General features: G+C 39.8%; 1 protein-coding gene and 1 long non-coding RNA gene across 2 annotated transcripts; one reads left to right on the top strand and one right to left on the bottom strand.

Moving 5' to 3' along the window:
• Window positions 1-244: 244 nt before the first annotated feature.
• LOC100891543 (alpha-N-acetylglucosaminidase) lies at window positions 245-25,036 on the bottom strand. The gene is made up of 6 exons (XM_030996956.1): window positions 24,997-25,036; window positions 7,986-8,078; window positions 6,822-6,985; window positions 2,419-2,606; window positions 1,805-2,023; window positions 245-425 (listed from the first exon to the last, which is right to left on the bottom strand). Exons 2-6 carry the CDS (start codon window positions 8,056-8,058, stop codon window positions 260-262), a joined length of 810 nt encoding a protein of 269 aa, XP_030852816.1. The 5' UTR covers window positions 8,059-8,078; window positions 24,997-25,036; the 3' UTR covers window positions 245-259.
• On the top strand, window positions 15,444-16,744 carry LOC105444570. The gene is made up of 3 exons (XR_973133.2): window positions 15,444-15,882; window positions 16,183-16,476; window positions 16,603-16,744. It is a non-coding gene; the product is annotated as an uncharacterized LOC105444570 (long non-coding RNA).
• Window positions 25,037-25,776: the final 740 nt, after the last annotated feature.

Here is a 25,776-nt window from a genome sequence, read left to right as displayed (position 1 = left end):
GAATTGATATTTTGCACCCAAAACCCTTGAACCGCAATTTTACCACTACCAGTCTTTACCTTTAAGCAAATGCTGATTGTTCTTGGTTGTTTGACATCTACATTGAAAGCACTAACAAAACATGACATATACTAAATTGACAATGTTGTATTTCTGACTGAATTACTTAACAGCATAAGGCTGAATATCTATTTAATGACCCAGTGCTTACGTCACATAGAATGATAAGCAGGGGGAAAAAGGAAAGACAAGATTGAACTCACTTGCAGAAGGACTTTGGCACATGTCCTGCAAAGGCTGGTAATACAGGTATCATTCCCAACTCTCTCATCCTCTTCAAGATCTTATGTTGGAGAGCCAGCTGATTGGTGTGCCATGATTGGGGTATGGGTCCACCCCACCCATCAATGTTACCCATACGGGCCCTGATTTGAAAAAACAAAAAATGAACATTAACCTAGGGGAGAATGAGCAACTTTGGATTAAAACTATGATTGCATGTTAAAGCCCCACCGCACTAGTTTGGCCAGAAGGGATTAGACTTCCCAGCATTGTCACTGACAGGTGGTTATCTCATCAAATAAGCTCTCAACTATAACATAAGAAAAGGAGGATCATGGGATTTGATCTGTCTCAAAAATCTGTCTGATTTGTCTCAAAAAGGTTAATAACCATTTTTTTTGCAAGGGACTACAAGACAGAAGGCAGTAGTCAAAACTCAATGCAATCGCAATGGAGAAAACTAGATGACGTATCCATGTTTTCACAATCTTTCACTTTTTTTGTGGGATAATTTATTACAGTGGTCAAAACAATGTATGGGTCAGCCACAAACTGTATATCAGATGTATCTAATCTAAACTAACAAAAATAGCACAAAGGTGTGTTCTTTTTGCCTGCAAACTAGGCAGGTAAAAGAATAAACTAGCTTTTTGTTATTCCCCTTTGGCAAACATACAACTGAATTTAAAATTTCTCACCCTATAAATGCATTTCACATTAAATTTTCCTTGACTTGACCAGCTTATTTTTTATGGCCAAGATAATTTTGATAAACCCACGAGGGGTCAATGTCATCTACAGTGCTAAAATGTCTAAGCTGTCTAAATACCGCGCAAGGATTGCTTGAGCAGGTCCTCCTGTTCCATGCCCATTTCAGATAGACTTTCTGCCAGATTGATTACAGTCTTTTATCAGGAGGTCTTGAGGTCAAGATCAAGTCTGACTCATCAAAAACCCACAAGAACTAGGCTGGCCTACATGTAACTACACTATTAAAGATTCAAGATAACTTATTGTCTGATTTAATATAGAAATTAGTCCTCCACTAGTGGAGGACTAATTTCAGTACTAGTGAGTGACATACATATACAAGCAACATAAACAATATATACATTCGGGGATGAACAGAAAATACAACAATAATAATATTAACAATAATAGCAATAACAAAACTGGCATTAAAAATTGAATCTCGACAATTACAACAATGCACTGAATGCATGAAATATATATGTGCTCTGAACATTCACCCCTTCCCTCCCAGGAATGGAGCATGATGAAAAAAACAGAGACGAGAACAAATGAGAGAGAAAGAGAGAGAGAGAGAGAGAGAGAGAGAGAGGAGAGAGAGAGAGAGAGAGAGAGAGAGACTTGTCGCATGGAGTAGAAAAGTAAGAGGAAATGTGAGGGAGAGAATGAAGGTGACAGAAAACGTAGAGCTCTGGGAGGTAAGAGATGAGGTAGAGTACACGCTATCAAGAACAGTGACTCGAGTCCATTACTCTTGAAAAAACAAACATACCATGCCAGGAAGGCTGGTCCACCAAAGTGTTTGTCCAGATCCTTCTGTTCCAGGCCCATCTTGAGGTAGACCTTCTGCCAGATAGCCTCCTGACCATTGAAAGCCAGTGGAAGGTTGATACCACTCAGGGCCATCCAGTCAATGTGCCTCTCCCAACGCTCCCAGTCCCACCAAGCAAACGTGTAGCTCACAGTGCACACATTCTGGTAGTAACGGAATCTACAGTATGCAATATAAATATATAAAAGGGTATAGATCTATGATGAATTTAAGTTGATGACTTGGGTTTAGGGTCAGGGTTAGGGTTAAGTGAACATATTTCTATATCTTTTTTTTGTCCTTTCTTTTCGCACTTGCACGGATCAAAATCAAAGTTTGAAGGTGAGATTAATCTATATCAAGAATTCATTTCTACAAGTCATTTTTTCCTCTTTCCTATAGGAACATAAAGCGAAAGAATACCGTACTCAAACTGATTACTAATACATCAGGCAAGTGAGCAAGTTGACTGGAATAATGCACTAAGATAAGACTTGGTTGCTTCATTAGAGTTGATAATATACTCTACTTCTCAGTATCCCAGCTCAATAACAAAACCAAAGTCTCATATTCACCTGTTTGGACTGGTAACCCTTAACAGGGGTTGTATCACAGGCCACTGCCCATCTGGAGGCAGGTAAAGTTGGTCACCATCCCATGATATGTGACAGTTGCAGTAATGGACCAGGTAATGTTGGACACCCCATACTGTAGCTACTCCGGTAGTACCGGTTACCTGAACAGTGGTCCCATCTGCTGAAATCTGTTAAGATTAAAGGTAATACAATGTTTTGGTATGGTGTCATGAATTTGGTTCAAATGAACATATGGGAAGCATATGCGATCCTACAATATTTCGCTGTCAAAATCGAGTCTAAAGTGATGAAATTGTAAATAATAAACTCTTTAGATTGTATAGCTCCCTCACAAGACTGATATTACTTTAGCTTTAAAAGTATGATCGACCAATTTGCTATTCCCGTTTGGAAATTATATATCGGACCTGCATATACTGAGATTTTCATGGTCGCAGCTATCATGAAATTGGCCTTAGGTGCTATTTGAAATATTTGAAATTTACCGGGAGCATCGCTAAATTTTTCAATTTCAATTTCTCGAAAGCAAAAGTGATTAAGGGGCTAAATTTCTAACTTGCATATAATACATCCACAGGGGCATCCAAATATATCAACATTTTAAAGAATAACTATCCATCCAATTTTCAAAATTTCCCAAAACTTTGCATTACCTTTAAAATCAAAGCTATTGTGATGGCTGCTTGCAAGAAGGCCATCTCTGATACCGACAAAATATATAATGATAATAATAATAAAAACGTTACTTAATAATAATAATATTTAATGTTCATATAGTGCTTAATACAAATGTCTCTAAGCGCTTTACAAATATACTATTACCCCGGTCATAAAGCACTTACCACCCAAGTCTCTAAGCTCTCATGGCCTTCTTCTAAGCAGCAAACAGTGTATTGTTTTTTAACTCATTATCTGCAATGGTTGGTATATCCTGCCAAAGAAAAGTACTATCCCTGGTGCTATTATATGATGTGTTTTGAGTATTTGACAAAGAACGTCTACCGGGTATAATAGAACATTTTTGTAATGTAAACAAACTTAAAACATAAGTGTTTCCAAAGTGCCTCGTTACAAATGATTTCATTCACCTGTTACAAAGAATTGCATTTCAATAATCAGAATGCAAATTGCTAATAATATGTGTTGTTGTTGCTCTTCTTTGGTTTAAGTCTACCTCCTTCACAGTTGAAGATTCTTGCAGACTAATGAGAGTGTGTATGTGCTTACAAGAGCCAGGTGCATGGTGCATAGCTATTAAGATTGTGCAAGTAAGTAAAAAGTTCCAGGGCTTAGTTGCAGCCTCCCGTCAGGCATCGACGGATGTGGCACATACTGTTCCTGATGGCAGGTTGTTCCAACTCCTCACAGTCCTGAGAAAGAAGGACTGCATATGTTGCTCAGTTTTTGAATGGGGGACTTAGTAGCTATGTGCATGGGCAGTCCTGGTGTGTCATGTGACAGGGTTGATGTAGGGTGCTGTGTCAAGTGCTATAAGGTTGTTGTGGAGCTTGTACAGCATCACCAGTCTGTAATTATCTCTGCATTGCTCAAGTGTGGTCCAGTCAAGTTGTTGGAGCATGGAGGTCACGTTAGAGGTGTTGTGGTACCGATTTAGGGTGATTCTAGCGGCCCGTCTTTGTACCATTTCTATTTGATGGATGTGGTTTACAGAGGAGGGATCCCAAACTGTGGCACTGTACTCAATGAGTGGTCTTACTAGAGCTTTGTAGGCAGTACTCTTCAGGTCTGGTGAGTTGATCCAGAGATTTCATCGGAGGAAGGCCAAGGGTGTTGTTTCAGAGGAAGTCTATTAAGGTCCTCCTGTAGTTCAAGAGAGTCTTGTCTGCTCTTGATTGCTAGGTACATGATGGCATCGTCTGCGAAGAGACGTACTGGACAGGTGAGCTTGTCTGGCAGGTCGTTGATGAAGTACAGGAATAGAGAGGGTTCGAGGACAGGTCGTTGATGAAGTACAGGAATAGAGAGGGTTCGAGGACAGAGCCTTGAGGTACTCCTGAGTCGACGTCAACCTCGGGTGATGCATGGCCTTCTAGTACGATTTGCTGGGTTTGATGGTGAAGAAAGTTGGAGATCCACCTGTTGCTTTTGCCTCTAACTCCATAGTAGTCCAGTTTGTGCAGTAGTCTCTGGTGACCGACTTTGTCAAAGGCTTTGCTGAAGTCCATGACTATGACATCGGTTTGCAGTCCTAGCTCCATGTTCTTGTGGAGGTCACTGACGAATCCCAGTAATTGCTGCTCGCAGGATCACTTTGGTCGGAGGGGGTGGAGGATGTCCTTTTCATCGCCATGCCTCATGATGCTACTTGCAAGGATGTGCTCCATCATCTTGCAGTAAGGGAGATTGGGCGATAGCTGCTTGGATCGGTTCTGTCGCCTTTCTAGTAGACAGGCACCATGTTTGCTTTGTGCCAGTCATCTGGTATCTCGCTGGTGTCATACGACAGTCTGTAGATGCTGCATAAGATGGGAGCGATGATTCTGGATAGCTGCTTCAGGATACGTGTAGTGATCCCATCAGGTCCTGGCGCTTTATGTGGTTCGAGTTTCTCAAGCATCCTCTCAATACCCTTCACGGTAATCATTATGTCGGGCTTCGATTAGTGTTCAGAAGTATCTAGAAACAGATGAGGAGGGATTGGAAATTCCTGTGTGAACACCTTCTTCAACTGTCTATTCAGGGCATCAGCTTTCTCAGCAGGGTCACCAATTAGCAGGCCATCAGATTTGAGTTCCGCAATTCCAGCACTGTCTCTTCATGCAGTTGTACTTCCCTGGACCTTCGTCGTCATCATCTTCAACAGAAGTAAAGATGGACTCGACATAGTTCCAGTAAGCTTTCCTGAGTCCAGATTGGAGTGTTCTTTTGAGATTACGGAGCTGCTCTTCCATAGCATATGGAATGAGGCCCTCTCTCTTCCGGAGGAGTTTGCACTTGTTGCTCAGTCTGTCGCTTTTCTTGATGAGTCGTCTGATGCTATTTGCCACCCATGGTAAGTTGGCTTTGTGTGGAGTCAGCTTTTGAGGAATGAAGTCATCGATGCCCTTCTCGATGCCAGTCTTGAAGATGAGCCATAGTTCAATCACAGAGGCATATGGTAGCTTAGCTTCTATCTCATCTCTGACTGCTTCCATGCTCTCCGCAAACTTCTCCCACTGAGCTTTGCTGTAGAGTAATAATTCCCTCTGCATTCTTGTTAGGTAGGGCAAGCCATGTTTGTCTGACCTAGCAACAAATATGGTAAGCAATAAACATTCTTACTAGTGATATACAATTCATTACATCTGAACTAAATACAGGGGTGATAGTAAGCACTAAATTTATTTTTTTTCCTGAACCACCCCACCCCCCCCCCCCTCCCCCCCTTGAGTAAAAAAATAAAAAAAGAGGATTCTGGGGGGGGGAGGCATCTAACAACATTCCCCCTTTTGAGTATGAAAAATGGGAGAAAATTGCAAATAATTGGGATAATAAGGGAAATATCGGGAAACCAATTTAAATCGAGTAATTATCAAGCCTGACTCTCACATCAGTCTTATCCTACCTCTCACATATTCTACAACTGCGACTTTGCTTCCCCATCAAATGGAGGTGGTCTTAGTTTTTACTCTCACATCAGTCTTATCCTATATGTCACATATTCTACAACTGAGACCTTGCTTCCCCATCAAATGGAGGTGGTCTAAGTTTCTACTCTCACATCAGTCTTATCCTATATGTCACATATTCTACAACTGAGACCTTGCTTCCCCATCAAATGGAGGTGGTCTCAGTTTCTACTTTCCAGGGGTGATAGTGAGCACTAATAAAAAAAAGGGGGGGGAAGAAAGTAAAAAGGCAACTCACAACACCACCCCCCCCCCCCTTTGAGTAAGAAAACAGGGGTCAAATCTGGAAGAAAAAAGAAATTGGGGTAAAAAAAAAAATAGAAAAAAGATAAATCAGGAAACAGATTTAAATCGGGTAATTATCAGGTTTGTGAGTAATTTGTAACAAGGCACTTCATTCAAAATACAGGGTCTTTTTCTATGTCTGTTATTCTAAAAAATACAGAGATATCTTATTTGGAGTATTAAAATCAGGAAGTCTTTTTAAACTTGCTTATTCATAATCACATTTGTACCTGTGTTATCAAAAATATATAGCAGCATACCGTATTCAACTTCAAATTCTGCAGGTATAACTTCATATCACGTGATCTGGAAGAGAAAAATAAGGAGAAGCCTTTGATTGCAGTGTGTCCCTGACACTTTGTTTCAGCTTTGAGAGATGGTGCATCACAAATCATTGCTTGACAATATTTCCCAAAACGACAATTAACTATATCATATACCAATTGATCTACACCATCACTCAATTACCTCAAAAGAATCGAGATGATCATCACTACCAATAGCAGGGTTGACAGTGACTGTGAAATGTTGGTATCTTGTGGGGAGAAGTCTCTTGATAAGTTCCTGAGCTGCAGAGGTTTGTGTTGAAGCACTTGCTTGGGGTTTCAGGTGCTTCAGCTCTTCCTCAAACCCTATAAAAGAGAACAATGAAAACATCAGGCATGTCAACTCGAAGTCTTGCCTCAGTGTTGAGAGTTAGAAAAGTGATGAGTCATTGCTCTTCAGGGCAGGTATTCAATCCGATACTTAGCATAAGTAAGAAATTTACCAAGCAAATAGCTAAGCTAAGAAATTTACCTATCTCGTATTCAAATCGTATTTTAGACTTATACTTACGTAAGACAAAATCTAAGTAAAATACTTACTGATAAGCACTGTGACATCACACGGTCACTCAAAAGTAATGCGCAACTAATGCGTTGTAATAAATGCGCACTGATATAATTGTGCGCAGGTTATAATACTGCGTAAGAAAACCATATGCCTGCCAATCAAGGCCTCCAAATAATTGGCTTAAGTCTGGTAGGGAGCTGTCTTAAATTTAGAGTAAAATACTCCAAAAGTTTGAATTGAATACCAAAATTGGCTAAGTATTTTATCTAAGCCAAATACTAAGTAAAAAGCTTAAATTTTGTACTTAAGTATTGAATTGAATACGGGCCCTGGCTCTCAGCAGAAGTATCTTAATCTACAGAGGTTGTACTCAATTTTGATCACTAGGACATTAATTGGAGTATTTGTAGTTTTTAGAGCTCATGGGAAATTATAATGCTAATTATGTGAATAAACTTCTAAAATTAGAGTTTTAGACCACATGCATGTAAGTGCAGAAAAAAAAAAAATTGCACTTTCAAAATGAATGATCATGCATTACACTGTATTTCATAGTGATACATGCAGAGCAATAGGTACACCTGGTAATGTAGTTCGTAAGTTGATCAGATACGGTTGTACTTCCTTTCGTAACTTTCAAAGTCAATCATCTTCATAAATATATTTTGAAACTCACAATTAGCCTGATAATGAACTTGACAAGTCTTGCTCATTATCTGATTGTGACTTAACCTGCATGTGGTGCATATTTACTATTTGCACTTGTAATATTTACATGAATTACTTTTATCATCATACCTGTTGTAGCATCAGCAACATGTCCATGTATAACTGCAGTGATGAAAAAAGTGAAGCACCAATGCTGAAGCATCTTGGAAAGTTCTACAGGTCCTGCAGTTGGCAAAGTCATATAATTATTATCTTTCTTTTCCTCTCTTAAGTTATGGGCAGAATGCAATTTTTTTTACACTAAAGTGCTTAAAAACATAGGATACAGGTAAGTATTATGTGTTATATACCTCACTTAAGAAATCCAGCCATCTGATTGGTCGAAATTGCATTCATAAACTTTAACTATTCCTGTTAAATTCCCAGTAAAATTCCAAACCCATAGTAATAGTTTTTTTAAATAGTTCTAAAATCCCAGTTACCATGGTTACCGGAAAAATGTTCAGTCTTGGTGAAATGGTTTGGGCGATCGATCGAGGATACCATACGTGTGCGAAGAATTGGTCGGTATTTTCATACAAGACAAGACAAAAATGGCTAAAGAAACTCTCCCAAGATTTCAACTTACCGGTATCAAATGCAAGACTCGCTGACAGCAAGAACAACAAAAAGAGTATGTAAAATTATCCATAAACATGTTCGTTTAGTTGCTGAAAATGCTTAGATCTACATGTAGTAGTAGTCAGGGTGTCTGATCGCGCACCCGATGTTGTGTGCTAATTCTTCCCATAGAGATTGCACGCAATGTAGTCTCTATGCAGTCTACGTGCACTGCACGACCATGCAAAAAAAAGTCCAAGTTTTTTTCTTTCAATTCAAGATTCAAACCTTTATCTGTTGTGATCCTCAAGGTGATACTCAATAAGTGAGGTGTCATATGAAAGTGCAGGTTTTTCTCCATATTCCCCACAGGGCCAGCCCACCCCCAAAATTGTAAAAATATCTTGCTTAGACTAGAATCTAGATCTAGTCTATAGACTACTACTCTCAAAGATACACTCATAAAAAACCGTGCAAATAAACTAGAGAAAGGCCAAGGTGGTGTCATAAGTTGACTTTTTTTTTGGCATATAAAAGTATTAATGACTGCTTTATTATTCGAGAAATAGTATAGTATTAATGACTGCTTCGTAACCTTCCCGAGAGCGTATAAAAACAACTATTTCTCGAATATTAAAGCAGTCATTAATACTTTTATATGCCGAAAACAAAAGAGTCAACTAATGACACCATCTTGGCCTTTCTCTAGTTTATCTGCACGGTTGTTTTTTATGAGTGTATCTTTGAGAGTAGACTAGATCTAGATTCTAGTCTAAGCAAGATATTTTTACAATTTTGGGGGTGGGCCGGCCCTGTGGGGAATAGATACTCTTTTCACACTGGTTTTGCTTAACCCCGTACTTTGCTTAGCCCCGTACTATCCTTAACCCCGGACTATTTTTTTGGCTTTTCACACTCGCTGTTTTTAGTCCCATACTAGCGCCTATTCCGGAATAAGAAAATTCCCGCTGTTCTCACTGCATTTCGTTAACCCCGGATATCGTGAATGTTATTATTGGACATACTTCGCATCTGGCCAGCTGCGATACGCTCCATTGCGTAGTACCGGACTATTTTTCGTTTCTGTTCTCATTCATTTGCTTAGCACCGCAATTGCGGGGTTAGCAGGAGTTAGCACCACAATTGCGGAGTTAGCCCTGCTATTTTGCAGGGTTAGTTAACCCCGTACTATAGGTGGGGTTAGCCAACTTTAGCCCACTTTGGTAAAAACCAGTCTGAACAGAAAGTGGAATAGGCTTAACCCCGTACTATAGGTGGGGCTAAGACCCCCCCTTAACCCCACCTATAGTACGGGGTTAAGCAAAATATTGCCAGTGTGAAAACAGTACTAGAGAAGAACCTGCGCTTTCATATGACACCTCACTTATTGAGTATCACCTTCAGGATCACAACAGATAAAGGTTTGAATCTCGAATTGAAAAAAAAACTTGACTTTTTTTACATGGTCGCGCAATGCACGTAGACTGCATAGAGACTGCATTGCGTGTAATCTCTTTAGCACACAACATCGGGTGCGCGATCAGACACCCTGACAACTAGATCTATTTTCGTCTACGTCTATGCTGGTACTCCATTTTCAGCAACTAAACGAACATGTTTATGGATAATTTCACGTACCTTTTTTGTTGTTCTTGCTCTCAGCGAGTCTTGCATTTGATAAGTTGAAATCTTGGGACAGTTTCTTTAGCCATTTTTGTCTTGTTTGGAATTGTCTTGTCTTGTATGAAAAAACCGCCCATTTCTTCGCACACGTACGGAATCCTTGATCGCTCAAACCATTTTTTAACATGTAAACCTATGGGGTAACAATGGAGACTGAACTATTTTCCCGGTAACCATGGTTACTGGGATTTTAGAACTTTTTTTAACCATGGTTACTGGGAATTTTACAGAAATAGTTAAAGTTTATGAATGCAATTTCGACCAATCAGATGGCTGGATTTCTTAAGTGAGGTATATATAATTGTTTTTATACGCTCTCGGGAAGGTTACAATTGGGCTATTGCCCTCGGCACGCCTCGGGTAATAGCACAATTGTAACCTTCCCTTGAGCGTATAAAAACAACTATTTCTCTCAAAGCAGTCATTAATACTATACTATACAAGTGTGACTATTACTATTAGTATTATGAAAGCTAAAAAGAACACATCGTATCAAAATTTCATACAGCGTAGCTCAATTTTCTTTTATCCTATACATGTTTTATACTTTAGATCACGGATGGCCAACCTGCTGCCCGCGAACTCTTCTGGTGCGGCACACGTAGCATTGAAAAAGTAATAGTAAAAATGCCTCATAAATGAAATGCGGCCCGCATAGCAGCGATGAAATAGGGTAAAACATTCACACACAGCTTCAGCTATTTCTATATCCATAATTTGTTTCATCAATCACAACATATTGACTCGTTACTTGTTGATACAAAATCCCTCAAATTCCCTCTCATTACATAACATTAACATCACTCGCCGTGTTAATTTCAGTTTGTAATTTCCGCATGCAGTAACATTTGTAAATATACAAATCGAGGAATATGAAACAATTACGACCCTTTTCTCCCGCCGTTGAATTTTCTCATGAATCTTAATCCTAAACTGCATGAATATTCCCCTTCCCTTTACACAGCGTTCAATGAGATGTACAGTGTACAACTAATAAAGTTAGTATATTCTTTCTGCTGTGTCCTTGATTTTGTTTGAAATAACAACCAACATGGCACCGACTTCGAGACCTGCGAAGAAAAGGAAAGTTTCTGATGAAGGCAGAACCCGCCCCCCCCCCCCCCCACTAAGTGTTATTTAGGGTACGCATTTGATGCATGTTCCCAGCAACCCCCCCCCCCCCCCTTTCAGCAAAAGTCTGGTGTGTAAAGTCAATACAGGTCGACCTTTTTCTTTCGTTACGAGTTGGAGATTTTGGGAACATGCATGGTATTTCTCCGTTCATGGAGTGGGGGGGGGGGGCGGCGGGAGGCAGAAACCAGAGTATCTAATGAAGGTTACATAGCAGAAAAGTGCAAACCCCAGAAATCACACTAAAAATGTAAGCCTGATTTTTTTTTCCACTGATTTTGTAGTTTGCTTGTTTGTTTTGGCAGGTGTGATTACCTACAGCCCGCCAAGTTATGCCAATCGTTAGCTGTGGCCCGCGAGCTTTTAAAGGTTGGCCACCTGTGCTTTAGATGTAAACAAATTGAATGCCCATCTGGCCAACAGCAGCTAAGAAACCCTATGTAATCTTAAAGTGACTCAGTAACATAGTTACATGTTGATGAAAAAAAAAGTAATTTTCGTATGAAATGTTAAAAGTCTGGAATGATATACTGTATATAGAGCCAATTCATTGCTTTGTGACAATTTACATTCACCTAAAATGTAATTAAATTGTGATAATGTAGTTGGGAGAATTACGCAATCGATCAGATCAATTTTTGTCATTAGTAAATAGTAACAGTCTGTTTTAACTCAAACTTTCGGATATCTCTAATTGTACATGTACATGTAGCATTGAAGTCACTACCTTAGCACCATTTTCTATCATCTGAACAATGTTACCAAGTCCCTTTAAAATGTGAATGCCATGATTATTGCATGTTTAGGATCAATTACCAGTATGCCGAAGGGTTAGTTCTGTATACCGTAATTAACGGTGTATTAAGCGCACTTTCTTGCCGCCAAAAAAAATTCAAAGTCGGGGGTGCGTCTTATACACGGTACACCTAAGTATATTAACACTATGCCTAACCTTAAAGCGAATATACTGGAATTTTGTTAAGTTAGCGACCGTATTGATGAATTGCTTAGATCACAGTCGCTAATTCAACACACACGCGCCCGCAACCCACCATCGATGCGGTATGCAATTGTATAGTGCACCAGTTTGCCGTGAATCCCATGAGAAAGTGTATATTAGGTCTTCATTTTAGGAAAAAATACTCCAAGAAAGATAAGAAAATGACTTGAAACTGGTAAGAAATATAACAACTTTTAATTCATGACCATTATTTGAACAATTGATCAAGATTTAGTTGATTTCCGGTATGTTTTTGTAGGGGTATAGAGTAGTGTCTCCGGTGTGAGACCGGTCCGCGGGAACTGCCAATTCTATTTTTATGCAAATACTCACAACTCACAGAATACTACAATACCCTAAATATAGAGTCCATATACATGTACTTAAATAGAAGGCTCAAATAATGTAACTGACCCACAGCGTGGTCAGCATTGTCTTCTTTTCGAAATGCTTCAAGTTCCCAAATGTGCGTTGCTGCATTACCCGGTGGGCGGCATGGCGTTACGTCATAAAGCTAATGTATATGCACAACGTCACAATCAAAGCATGTACTAAATTACTACGGGTAACCCAAATTGTTTATCTGTTGTTAAGGTTGTTAAGACTGGTGCTGTAGATTTCCGACAACGCTGACGGATACTTCGTACTGATAAGTACTTATGCTACGGACGTTTTCAGCAAAGCGGAACTTACCAGGGAATCCACGGTAGGTTTCAATCGCATATTATTGATTTCCATATACTTTTTTCTTCGACCTATACCCCTGGGCGCCCACCGAGGGTATGCCCATAGACGTAATACAAATGGACTATCGACGAAGCAGTTTCTTTGATCCTACGAGTTCCACCGGCAAGGTTTAAATTTCGCACCGATGCAAAAACCCAGCGGTGGTCCCACCGCAACCCGACAGCTGGATGCGATCACTTGCGCAATCTTGCATAATCGCTACAGCAAGCTCACGATTTGGGGTTGTTCGCTGCTCCTTCAAATCGTTGAGAACCTAGTGTTAAATTGTATGAGCGCTCTCCGCCATGCGGTCGTAGCGAACATGTTTTCGTCTTTGTGCCTGACGATATTATTGTTATTGTTTTCAGCGTTGTATTTATACTAACAATTATTATTTATTTCGATGTGTGTATTGTTCCATAATACATATTTTTTTCGTACTCATGAGTCATGTGTTGTTTATAAAGTAATTAGAAGGGCAGGATTATCATTAGATGACATAAATAAGGAAGAACTTTATGATTATGATGGGCAGTCCATATATCGACATAGTCTAGACGACGGAAATGTTGAATATTTTGCAATGGTCAATTCCAAATTTACGGACACAGATATTTATCCTAATTAGATTCTCAAAAAAAAAACGTACACATATATAGGCCTACATCAAGATAAAATAAGATAAAATCTGAGGGAAGAAAAAAAAAAGCAGTCACTCTCGGATTAACAAGTCCAAAATATAACTTGAAAAAAACATGCACCCGCCGATCTCTATCAATGGGACTACGTGTGCAATTTGGATTAGACAAAGGCACGGCAATTTAGTGGTCATGATGCGAAGAAATAACGCATTACCACAGATTTTCTGAGCACTCACGAAAACAACCCCATTCTTCCAATGCCTATAAAAAAAATGCACGCAAACGCAACAAATAACGAATGATTGTATTCGACAAACGAAGGATTTGTGATCACCACAACGTCGTTGGTTTCACAGAGAAATTAACGGAAACAGGAGAAAAAAACACTTTTTAAACTGTATTTTGTAAGCTCTTGTGGTGACTTTCCTTGCTTATATGATGAGTTTGCTACACACCAACACAAATTCGTAAAAAATCGAAGAAATCACTGATTTCAACAGCTTTTTTTACAGATTGGCGAGCATGAACAGGACGTAAACCTCATGTTTACATCCGGGGCACTATTGACGTAGTATTTAGCTGCGCATGGGCAGAAGGCTCTCCTGTCACGATTCATTCATGAAATGAGAAGCGCAAATCGTGGGAAGCATTGGTCAATGCGAAGCGACTTGGCCGATAGAGGTCGGCAAAATCCTGGTGGATCTCATAGGACCAAAGGACCCTTATCGGAGCTTATCGGAGCTTATCAAAACATGCCCGCAGCGTTGCGGTCAGACTTAATAGGTATGTTACAATGTGTGTGCTTTCGCCATGAAGGTTTCTGCCATGGGGCTGTTATGCACTATTGGAGACCAATTTGGATAGCCTAGGTAAATGTGATCTTTTGATGGGCTGATTAGATTTTTGTTTCATGATTTCTATTGGATGAGAAGAATGACATTGTTATCTTTCATTTCATACTAAACTTTTTATGATTTATGTTTTCGGCAGTTTGTTTTGCTGCACTGTTTCACAAGAGCCATGTTTAGGGCCATTCTGTACCCTGATCCCACCTACAGGATTTGAAAAAAAGTATCTAGGATGATTGGTTAACATGTGAATTTGCTTTTGGTGAAATTTCAGCAAAATCCATGAGGAGAACACTCCATTAGAAAATTTGCTCATCAAATTCACACTCTGCCTAGCACCTAATACCTTCCTAATCCCTGACAGAGGCAGCTTTTTTAATCCTCTTAGTGGTGTAGGGCCACTTAAGTTCACTATGGCTTCAGGGCAGGGTTGAGGGGATTAATTTTGTGTTCTTTAGAGCTTTTAATCCTCTTAGTGGTAATTTGACTATAACTGATCTTCATTCCCCTTTGTATGCATGCAGGTATAATTAACTAATCACATACTATCCACTATTTCATTAATATGAATGAAAAGGAATCCCTTCATGCATGCATCCCTGCCAACATTTAAATTCTGGAAATAGGTATAAATTTGGGCGGTGGGGTCCAAGCAGCTGCCTATAGGCCCCCGTCGCCCCATGAAGCTGACACAAACAAGCACTTTGACGGGCCATAAGGGAGATGATCCCCCATTTATTAAAAAAAACACTGTCAATTTTTTTTTTTTAATAATTCCATTTGATTTAGTAATATTTAGTTAAGCTAAATCCCCAGTTTAGGGTAAAAATTTGCACTAGAAGTACCTTAAATAGTTGATTAATAGCAATTAATTTGTGTGAATTACTGACATTCAGGTGCTTGAAAACTAAAATCTGTACTAAATATCTAAAATGGTGCAGTTTCTTTATTTTTCAATCTAGTTTGTAGAGTAGGATATCATTTTGAAGGGCACTTCCAGCTGCTCTACAAGAATCACTCAATGTGTAAGTTGTTTTCAGGTGAAGACCTGAACAATCTTGCATTCCTACCACATACATAGGTCATTGCATGCTGTCATTGTATCACAGTACATTCGTACACCAAAATGCCACGAACACCAGGGATTTGTCAAAAAGAGGAAAGGTTTCAATGGAACCAGGTGGGATGGTGTCAAAAGAGCCAAAGAAGATGATACTACAGTTCCTCTACAAGAGACAGCTTCAGAAAGGAAGCTAAAGCTCAACAATTCCCCTGCAGCCCCAAAACACAGCCCTGTCCCACCCATAAGGAAACGCGTCATGTTTTGGAGGGCTATTACTTGATCAGTGGGCCTCTCCTGACATCTGCCATAAAAGAAGCTCATGTATGCCCAGGAGGTAAGATAATGTTAAAACATGTATTTCATATGATGAGTGTAATGTTTGTTTAGTTTTTGCTTACTTTAAAAGGTTAATAATTATAACCCTGATTAGATATCAAGCTCGAGTGAAGCTCAAATTTAATCTGCCTGAAAGCTAATCGGGATCGTGCTATACAATAATTTAAACATTTCTTTTAAAGATCTATATATAATCACAAAAATAAATATGATATATAGTGTATATCTATTTGCACATATTGAGGGAAATGTAACTGCATCATTAACATGTTTCTATATTATATGATTGCACTTGCAGGACACCTAATTCCACTGGAGGATGCATCAAAACGGAATGGCTTACGATCATTCCTCATCCTACAGTGTTCTGTCTGTAAGGCAGAGCACTCATTCCTGACCTCTGAAAATATCTTCAAGGGAAAAAGGCCAGGGACCTGTTCCGATATTAACAGAAGGGCAGTAATGGCAGCATCAGAGGTTGGACTGGGCAGAGTGGGACTTGCTGATTTCACCAGTATACTTGGACTTTATGCCACCAGTTCAGCAGAGCTACCAGCGCCAGTTGAAAAACATAGCAAAGGCTACAAAAACGGTAAGATACATCATTCAAGTATTTGTCAAAAAGAAAATATCAGAATGAAGCTATCATTTTAGGGTATCTCCTGCTTTTGCATAAACATGTCACTAATAAGCCGTTTTATTTTTATTTTATTGACAGGCTGCCGAAGACCAAATGAAGGAGGCCGCACAGCGCCTGAGGGACAAGGCTAGGGAGAAGGACCCCTCCATCGGATCTGACGATATTGTTGATGTGGCAGTGTCATTCGATGGTACATGGCATAGGCGTGGGCACTCGTCGAATCATGGGGTGGGGGTGGTGATTTCAGTAGATACGGGGGAGGTTTTAGATCAGGAGGTTTTGTCAAAAATATGTGGGGAATGTAATGCTAAGAAGGGATGGGATAAGGAGGGGGAGAGGTATAAGAAGTGGGAGGCTGGGCATTCATGTGGTGGGGGTCACAAGGGTAGTAGTAGGGGGATGGAAGCAATAGCAGCTCAAACTATGTGGCATAGGGCAGTAACTCAATATAAGATGTAAATTCATGGTTAGTGATGGGGATAGCAGTTCTTTTAAGAAGATAGAAGAGATCTATGGGGAAGGGCATAAGGTATATAAGATGGAGTGTGTAGGGCATGTAGGGAAAAGGATGTATAAAGCTGTGGACAACTTTTGCAAGGATCATTCTGTTCAAAAATTAAGTGATGGTAAGAGGGTAGGGTATGGGAAGGGTAGGCTAAGGGGAACATCAGACACGCAATCGATAGGGAGATTATCTAGGTTATATAGGGGCGCGATACATAGGAATGCTAATAGGGACGTGTTAGATAATGTAGAAGATAAGGCTAAAGCTGTAGAAAAAATGCGCAGGGCGGTATTGGCTGTTCTTTATCACTCTGTAATGCTGAGTGATAATGACGTGCGTCACCAGTACTGTCCCGACAATGGCTGGTGTGAGTACAAAAAACAAAGGCAAACTGGATTACAACGAGAATCACTTAGATCCTGTGTTTCTCAAGTATCTGTTGCCTATATTCACGCGACTCAGTGCTCCAGATCTCCTTGAGAGATGCCTCCCAGGTATCACCCAGAAACCAGAATGAGAGCTTCAATGCTCTCATCTGGAAAAGGTGCCCTAAACACCTGTGGAGAGGTTCACGTGTTGTTCGAACTGCAGTCCACCTTGCAGCTCTTTCGTTCAACTGTGGCGCAGAGAATGGTCGCTACAGAACTTTCAAACACCTAAATCTCAGAGCTCATGCCATTCAAGCAGCGCGTAGAAGGGATTTCATTAGACCAAGTAATGCTAAATATAAAGCTAGTAAAGTAGTGTAGAAACTTAGGGAACTACGTAGGAGAGCTAAGAAAACTAGGGAAGAAGAAGAAGAAGAGAGGGATGGGGGGGGGGGGTCATATTCGATGGGTGCCCACTAATGTTATAGAGACGAGATCATTTTCAATATAACTACATTATATTGTGCGTCAATTGACCCATTTTGAAATTGGTCTTGGCGCTATAGCATTATGCATGTATATATTTGAATATTTTATCATGTTTGTAAATATCTACTCAATTCAATTTTCCTGCTGTATATACTCGTTCATAGTTTTATCCAATTTTCCTGATGTACTGTATATATTTGTTCATAGTTTTATCCAATTTTCCTGCTGTATATACTTGTTCACTCGTTTTACTTTGACAAGTACCCCTTCCCCTCCTGATAAGTGCTCTTTTCATCTCTTATAAATGCTCCTTTTATTTTGACACGTCCCCCTTTTCCTTCCCAACAAATGCTCTTTTTTTCCTTATAAGTGTCCCTTGTCCTTCTCATAATTACCCCTTTTCGTCCTTGATAAGTGCCCCGTTTATTTTAATATGTGCCTCTTTTTCAGACCAGTATTGGAAACGCCCCAATTTCAAAAAATGAAATGGAAGCTCTTATAACCAATCATGTGAAAGAATATTTTTTGAATATTACATGATGATAAAAAAATTTGACGGGAAACCGCCTACTAATTGATATATTTGGTAAATTAGGGTATCTCTCGCCTGTTGAGAGATATGAAATGCACGTGTCGCGCACGTGTGTGTAGTCCCAAATACATCTTTCTGTGTACAGTGCTTCTAACTTTATGAAGACTTGGCCAAATTTCTTATCATTCTGATGATTCCAGAACCTTGCAGTACATCAATGCTAGATGATCAACCTTTCCTGAGCGATTTCACAACGTTTCTTTCACAATGCAATCGCATGACCATAACTGGTCTTTAGCTTTAATAAGAGCCACTTCCCCTTCTCATTACCCTTTTATCAATGATATGTGCCCAATTTCTTTTCTAATAAAGACCCTATCCCTTTTTCATAAATAATTTTAAAATTGAATGTCCTTGTTGTAATTTAAAGGTTTTTTGGAGATGAGTTTCACTATATTTTTGTCTGCCCCTTTTTCAGGAAACTGATAGGCAGTTATACTTAGATCGACAGTTTGTAACCCTAGCACATTTCACATGGAAAATTGTTTAATAGATCTAGTGTTAAACAATTAAGAAAACTTGTAAAATTCATAACAGTAATAATACAATTCTTTTCGTTGGATCTCAAGGCTGAAAGGCATGGTCTTATTTTGTTAATAAGAGTGTAGTTACTCGTAGTGGTAGACAAACCAAACCACGTGATATTTTAGACTTATAGACGTATAGTGTATGCAGTCTTTAGCTCGTGTTTATTGTGTTTTAGAAATATCCAAATGGTATATATCATGTCTATGTATTTTATTATCATATCTTACTTTGTTTTATATATCTTTCTGTATTGAGAGACGGTACCTTTGCACAAGGCACAAAATAATGTCAATAATTTTGTTAAACCCGAGTGGCCAGTGTTTACTGACGCTATAGGATGTTGTTGTGACTGGCGAACCGACGAAACACTCTATTATTGTTTGTAGAGGCAGTACCTTTGCACACGGCACAAAATGATGTCAAAAATTTTGTTAAACCCGAGTGGAGGGCCAGGGATTTGACCGCTAGCTGTGCTAGCGAACGAAACACGCTGTTGTTGATGTTGTTGTTTGTAGATACGGTACGTTCGCAGACGGGCCAAAATGATGTCAATTACTTTGTTAAACCCGAGTGGAGGCCTAGGGGGATTACTCACGCTAAAGGATGTTTTTGTTGTTGTTGTTGTTGTTACTGGCAAACGAGCCTATTGACGAAACCCCGTAACTCATCAGAAAGTTTTTTAGTCCGATGGTATAGCGACGAATTAAGAAAAAACATTATATTTTCCAGTAAATCTACATGTATTACAATACAACCCGATACAGCTGTTACAATACATACTCAAACCTGTGTACTGAGTAGTGACCACATAGTACAGTGGCCAGGGGCGTCAATCCCATGGGGGGGGGGGGACGCGTCCCCCCCCCCCCCCCCACGATTTTTCAGGTGGTGAAATGTCCCCCCTAAGATTTGGGGATAAAAAAAAAAAATCTCTCTCTTTCTCTCTTTCTCTCTGTGTTGACAACGAATCGTCTTCTTTCTCTGATAATCAAATGAAACGTCACATGGTTCCGCGCTTCGCACGGGAGGGGAAACTTTATTCAAACAAGGATTTGTAGTCGAGAATGGTACTACGAAACGTCTTCTTTATCTAAAAAATTCATGAAACAGGGATTTAGAGTCGAAAACGGTACAACGAATCGCCTTCGTTCTCTAATAATAGGCCAGTTTCGTAATGTATTCAGAGACTTTTAAATCGCATTACGTAATCGGAGGGTCGGAGAAACAAAGAACTCGCGGTGCGTAGCAGCCTACACTTTGCGTGTATACAATACATGACCGCATGTGTTCGCTAGGTGTGATTGTATCGTTTGTTTTCGCTATTTTGAGAGAGAGAGAGAGAGAGAGAGAAGAAAAAGGAGGCAGTTTCAAACTTGAATAATTGATATTTTTGAGATGTGATTTTGTTCTTCATACATTTGATCTCGTTTAAAATCGCTGAGTCTTAGGCAGGAATAATAGGAAAGCATTGCTGTTACAGAACTAGCGATTCACATCTTGCAAGTTGCAGCCAAACCTGTTCGGCCAAGGCCCCGGTACAGGCAGCGCATGATACCCCCTCAAAGAAAAGAAGAAAAAACAAGGTCGATGATACATGCGACATAAGCTTGAATGCCAGTGATGAAACAGAAAGCGAATTAAGCACCAAAATATTAGTTAGCTAGCCGATATCGGTAATTTCCATTCAATTTTGCATTTACCTTAGCTTGAAACTGAGTACAAATTTGGACGTAGAAATAAAAGAAGTGATGAACTATTTTACTCTCGTTCGCACACACAGTCACTTATATTTGCATAAGAACGTGCGTGCGAGCGTACCACGTGTTCGTGTTCGTGTAGGCGCGATTCACATTTTCACAATGAAATCAAATTTACGGATTAAAAAATGTTTGTGAACGCCTCGATACGAACTATTTCAAGGCGGACGAGAAACGGCTAACCAGAAGCAAGCACAGTGACCGCAGAATCAATATTATTAACAAAAGTAACGAGAAATAATAAGATAATGATAATAAAGGTAACTAATAATGATTACACTATAAGGTCTTTGTATTAATAAAATAATATTTATAAAATAATGTCGTCCGATGACAGCTAGAATAAGAATGATGAATAATGATAAACAAATAATTTTGAACGGAAAAACTGAAGAAAAGTACTGAACAAGGAAAAAGAATGTGTGAACTATGTGAAGCAAAGATTGATGAATAATAGAGCAATGGAAAAATAATAATAAAAGTAATAATAAAAAAACACTTATGATGGCAAGGAAGAAGAATCAGGATGATAAAGAATTTTATTGTTTAAAATAAGATTAGGAATTAAGTTTGATTATCATATTAAAAATAGATGTTAATAGTATTATAATTATGCTGGACCTTCGTTATTCAAGAAGCAATTATTATTATTAAAAAAAACATTTAAAAATAAATTTGTTATAACATTTTCTATTAGACTTTTTGTTTGTTTAATATTTATGTATTTTTTCTTTTTGTTTCAAGTTGGTAATTGACCTGTACCAAAAACACAAGAGAAACTATATATCATGAGCTGCTGAGAGCTAGCTATATAGAAGGGGGGGGGGGGTTTGTATTCGAGCTTTGGCTGATCGAAGTCTGTGTGGAAAGTACAACTTGGCATTTTGTAATAATGAATAATTCATTTGCTGTGAATATTTAATACAGCGATATCATTATGTGGCAAAGAAAGAAAAAGAAACATGAATCAGAAAAATATATTGCCGGTGTTTCAAAACACTTAGATTTTGTCTTGTTAGTACAGATCGATAATCCAAGCAGAGGGGGTGCTGACGGGAGGGGGGGGGGGGCACAGTGCCCCCCTCCCACTTTTTCTGAGAGTGAAAAATGTGCCCCTTATCACTCTTGAAAATGCCCCCTTTCGCTTCCAATAGCGCCCCTTTCTCTATCAATAGTGCCCCTTTTTCTCTATCATAAATAAGTGCCCTCTATCACTTCCGAAAACGCCCAATTTATCTTTCGATAGTGCCCCTTCTCTTCCAATAGTGCCCCTTTCTCTTCCAATAGTGGCTCCTTTCACTTCCAAAAGCAGCCCATTTCTCTTTCAATACTGCCCCTTTTTCTTCAAATAGTACCCCCTTTTCTCTTCCATAAATAAGTGCCCCCTAGCTATCACTTCCAAAAAGCGCAGAATTTATCTTCCAATAGTTCACCTTTCTCTTCCAATAGTGCCCCTTTCTCTTCTAATAGTGCTCTTTCTCTTCTAACAGTGACCGAGCCCCTTTCTCTTCCAATAGTGCCCATTTCTCTTTTAATAGTGCCCCCTTTCTCTTCTAATGTTGCCCAGTTCTCTTCTTATAGTGCCTTCTTTCTCTTCTAATAGTGCCCCCTTTCTCTAATAGTGCCCCTTACTCTTCTAATAGTGCCACCTTTCTCTTCTAATAGTGCCCCTTTCTCTTCCAATTAATAGTGCCCCTTTCTCTTCTAATAATGCCCCTTTCTCTTCCAATTATTATTCATGTAGAGGACACACAAATAGGACAAAAAAAATGGTTCCATTATTGTGATATAATTTTTTTTCTTTTTGTGTTTTATTCTAACTTTAAAAGCAACATACATACAAAAACATCTTGCAATGTTTACCATGTTTATCAAGCCGATTATCCATTAAAAACAATCAATAATAGCTTTTATCACATTGACCATTTGTGTAAGTACATCACATGCACTCCTCGACAGCAACATGTTCACACACGATCAGGTAGCGAGAGCGAGGAAGAAAATTTAACAAACGCCAGCCGAGCGGGCTGCTCTTGGCAGACAGTACGGTGAGTACTGGCTAACCATGCATGGACCATAGGGTCCATGGGATGGGCTAACGAACGTGTACTGTAGAGGCAGTACCTTTGCACACGGCACAAAATGATGTCAAAAAATTTGTTAAACCCGAGTGGAGGGCCAGGGATTTGACCACTAGCTGTGCTAGCGAACGAAACACGCTGTTGTTAATGTTGTTGTTTGTAGATACGGTACGTTCGCAGACTGGCCAAAATGATGTCAATTACTTTGTTAAACCCGAGTGGAGGCCTAGGGGATTAGTCACCGTCACTAAAGGATGTTGTTATATAATGTGTGGCAAAGAAAAACAGGTACCGTAACTTAACTGTCCAAAAGACCCAGTCAGTGTTAATTGGCTTTACTGTGTGGTCGGATTAACAGAATCAACGACAATGGAGGGGGTCTAGGCTTGGTCTCTAAGCTGTTATAATCCCCTCAATTTACCTCTTACCAAGAGTGTGAATTTGATGAGCAACACCCTACTAAACTGTATTCTACTAGGGTAGAGCTCTAATGGGCTGTTCTCGTCATGCTATCGATTAGAAATATGTTTTTTTTTATGAGGAATGTGAAAATGTCATGCATAAATGACGGCCGAATTAGCATTTTTTGTGTATTTACATACATTTTGGGGCAATTTTATGTAATGAAATAGAATCTTTCGGTCACATTTGAGATCACAACTTTTGGTTTAAAAACAATGGAAAACAAAGCAATTAAATACATGATTTCTGGGCGTTTAAAATTGGCATAACTTTCTTATTACTGGGGCTATTACGATGAATGAGGCATCAAATAAAAGGTCTTATCAAGCTCTGTCTAATAGCATAAAGCAAGAGCTTGAATTCTGAGATTTAATTTTTTTGTAACGTCCCTAGACTCTAGACTTAAAACATAGATCTAGAGGAAAGTAAGACATAAGAACAGGTGGTAGCTTTACTATCATTACTTTTACTACTCTTGCCGTCGAAAGTCCATTTGTATTACGTCTATGGTATGCCGCTCACCAGAGACTCTACTCTATCTCCACGCCGGAGTTCCGGGTCGAAGTCTGGATAGACTTCTGAACTAGCGACCTACGGCTACAGTCTATTGGGGAAAAGGAGTCAGAGTAGGTCTAGATCTAGACCGAATTTTCCGTCTCTTTCGTTCGTTAGCCTCTTATTGGGGTAGGGTCGGCCGGCTCTCTCTTTAGAGACGGAAGCCGTTTATACACATGTCCTTGCTAACGCCACGGCCAGTCCTGGTCGTAGCGTTTTGCCCCCAAAATCCCCCAAAATGTCATTTTACCTCGAGCATGTTATATTGTAAATTAGGCCTAGGCTATAATAAATCAGTTCCACTTACCAACTTGACTGAAATAATCAGTTTAATAGTCCCTTTTTAGGAAATTATGGGTCAAAATCGAAATCCATTTTGAAAATCTTTTTCAACATGGATTCCGATTTTGACCCATAATTTCCTAAAAAGGGACTATTAAACTGATTATTTCAGTCAAGTTGGTAAGTGGAACTGATTTATTATAGCCTAGATCTAGGCCTAATTTACAATATAACATGCTCGAGGTAAAATGACATTTTGGGGGATTTTGGGGGCAAAACGCTACGACCAGGACTGGCCGTGGAGTTAGCAAGGACATGTGTATAAACGGCTTCCGTCTCTAAAGAGAGCCGACCCTACCCCAATAAGAAGAGGCTAACGAACGAAAGAGACGGAAAATTCGGTCTAGTCTAGATCTAGATCTAGACCCTATGGTAAAACTGGTCACTCAAAGATTTTTACTTTTTTGAGGCACTTCTTGATCATTTTGGAGCACAATTTGTTTAGGGCTTCAATATTATACCATATCACAGACACTGATAACACGGCCGTGTATCAAGTAAAACTAAAGCTTTCGCCTTTTCGGTCAAACAAGGGCTAGAGTCTACACTTTTTAGCTGTCAGCTTCGACCGGGTGCGGTTGGGTCGCAGAGCTGCAGAGGCACGGCATGCGGCAGGCACAATCTGTTCAAAGCCGAGGTGCGACCATCTAAAATTCTTAACCAAGTTCAATTCATCAAAATTAACACACATCAGGTCCTACTAGATCTAGAAATGAACAATCATAATTTCTTTATTAAATGTTTAATGAACTCAATAGCAAAATAGATAATCATAAACATAAGTTTACGGTACCTTGATTTATCTCGTGTTTTAACTCGCATAGCTCCTGGATCAATTGATTGTGTCACATTAAGTGTGCGAGCGCGCGCCCGCTTGTAGCGCGTATACCGTGCACTGAAATCGATGCGCTCATGATGTGCTCAGGTGATGACATCTCGTTGTCGGGATCGGAGTCAGCTTGTCAGATTTAGCAACTTTGCGAAAAAACGTACGATCTAGGCCTGGGTTTCTCAAACTTTTCGTTTAAAGGTCCAAATGGAATTTACTAATTTCTATGAAAAACAGACCCGAACAAACTAGGTGTTCGGGGGGGGGGAGGAGGCGGGGGTGTCGATTTAAAAAAAAGTGGTGTTCAAACCCCCCTCCCCCCCCCCCCCCCCCCGTTGAGCAAAACACAAAAAAATTGCTAACTAGCCCCCCCCCCCTCCCAACTTATTCGCCGCTAAATAAAGTGCTCATTACCCCCCCCCCCCCCCCCCCCCCCCCCCCCCCCCGCGCGCAAAGTCTCACTCTCACCTCTGGCTCAAAGTTGGCATCGCTAAGAAACCCCCTTGGCTTGTACGGGCTTAGAGGGCACTACTTTTTTTCGGGGAGGGGGGCCTCGAAAATGTGAAAAAATCACCCCCCCCCCCCTTGAGCGCCAGGGGGCCCATCTCCCCAAAAAGGTAAAATTAACGTGTTTTTATACCTTTTTTCCCCTCCCCCCCCCCCCCCCCCCCCCCATGGATCCGCCACTGGTATACTGATACAATGCATGAAGAAAAAAAAATTGGTTTGTATCAGTTTAGAAGC

This window comes from Strongylocentrotus purpuratus, unplaced genomic scaffold (genome assembly GCF_000002235.5).
Source record: "Strongylocentrotus purpuratus isolate Spur 01 unplaced genomic scaffold, Spur_5.0 spur5_scaffold_3, whole genome shotgun sequence".
Classification (NCBI taxonomy): domain Eukaryota; kingdom Metazoa; phylum Echinodermata; class Echinoidea; order Camarodonta; family Strongylocentrotidae; genus Strongylocentrotus; species Strongylocentrotus purpuratus.
The sequence above is the reverse complement of the archived record's forward strand: the minus strand, read 5'-3'. Positions and strand labels throughout refer to the sequence as shown.

What these genes read in the sequence shown, in the direction of transcription:
- LOC100891543 (XM_030996956.1), bottom strand. Translation starts at nt 8,058, where the DNA reads ATGCTTCAGCATTGGTGCTTCACTTTTTTCATCACTGCAGTTATACAT. An exon ending in ATCATCTCGATTCTTTTGAG is followed by an intron (nt 2,607 to 6,821) that starts GTAATTGAGTGA and finishes TAATCTTAACAG; the next exon opens with ATTTCAGCAGATGGGACCAC. An exon ending in GGACCAGCCTTCCTGGCATG is followed by an intron (nt 426 to 1,804) that starts GTATGTTTGTTT and finishes TTTTCAAATCAG; the next exon opens with GGCCCGTATGGGTAACATTG.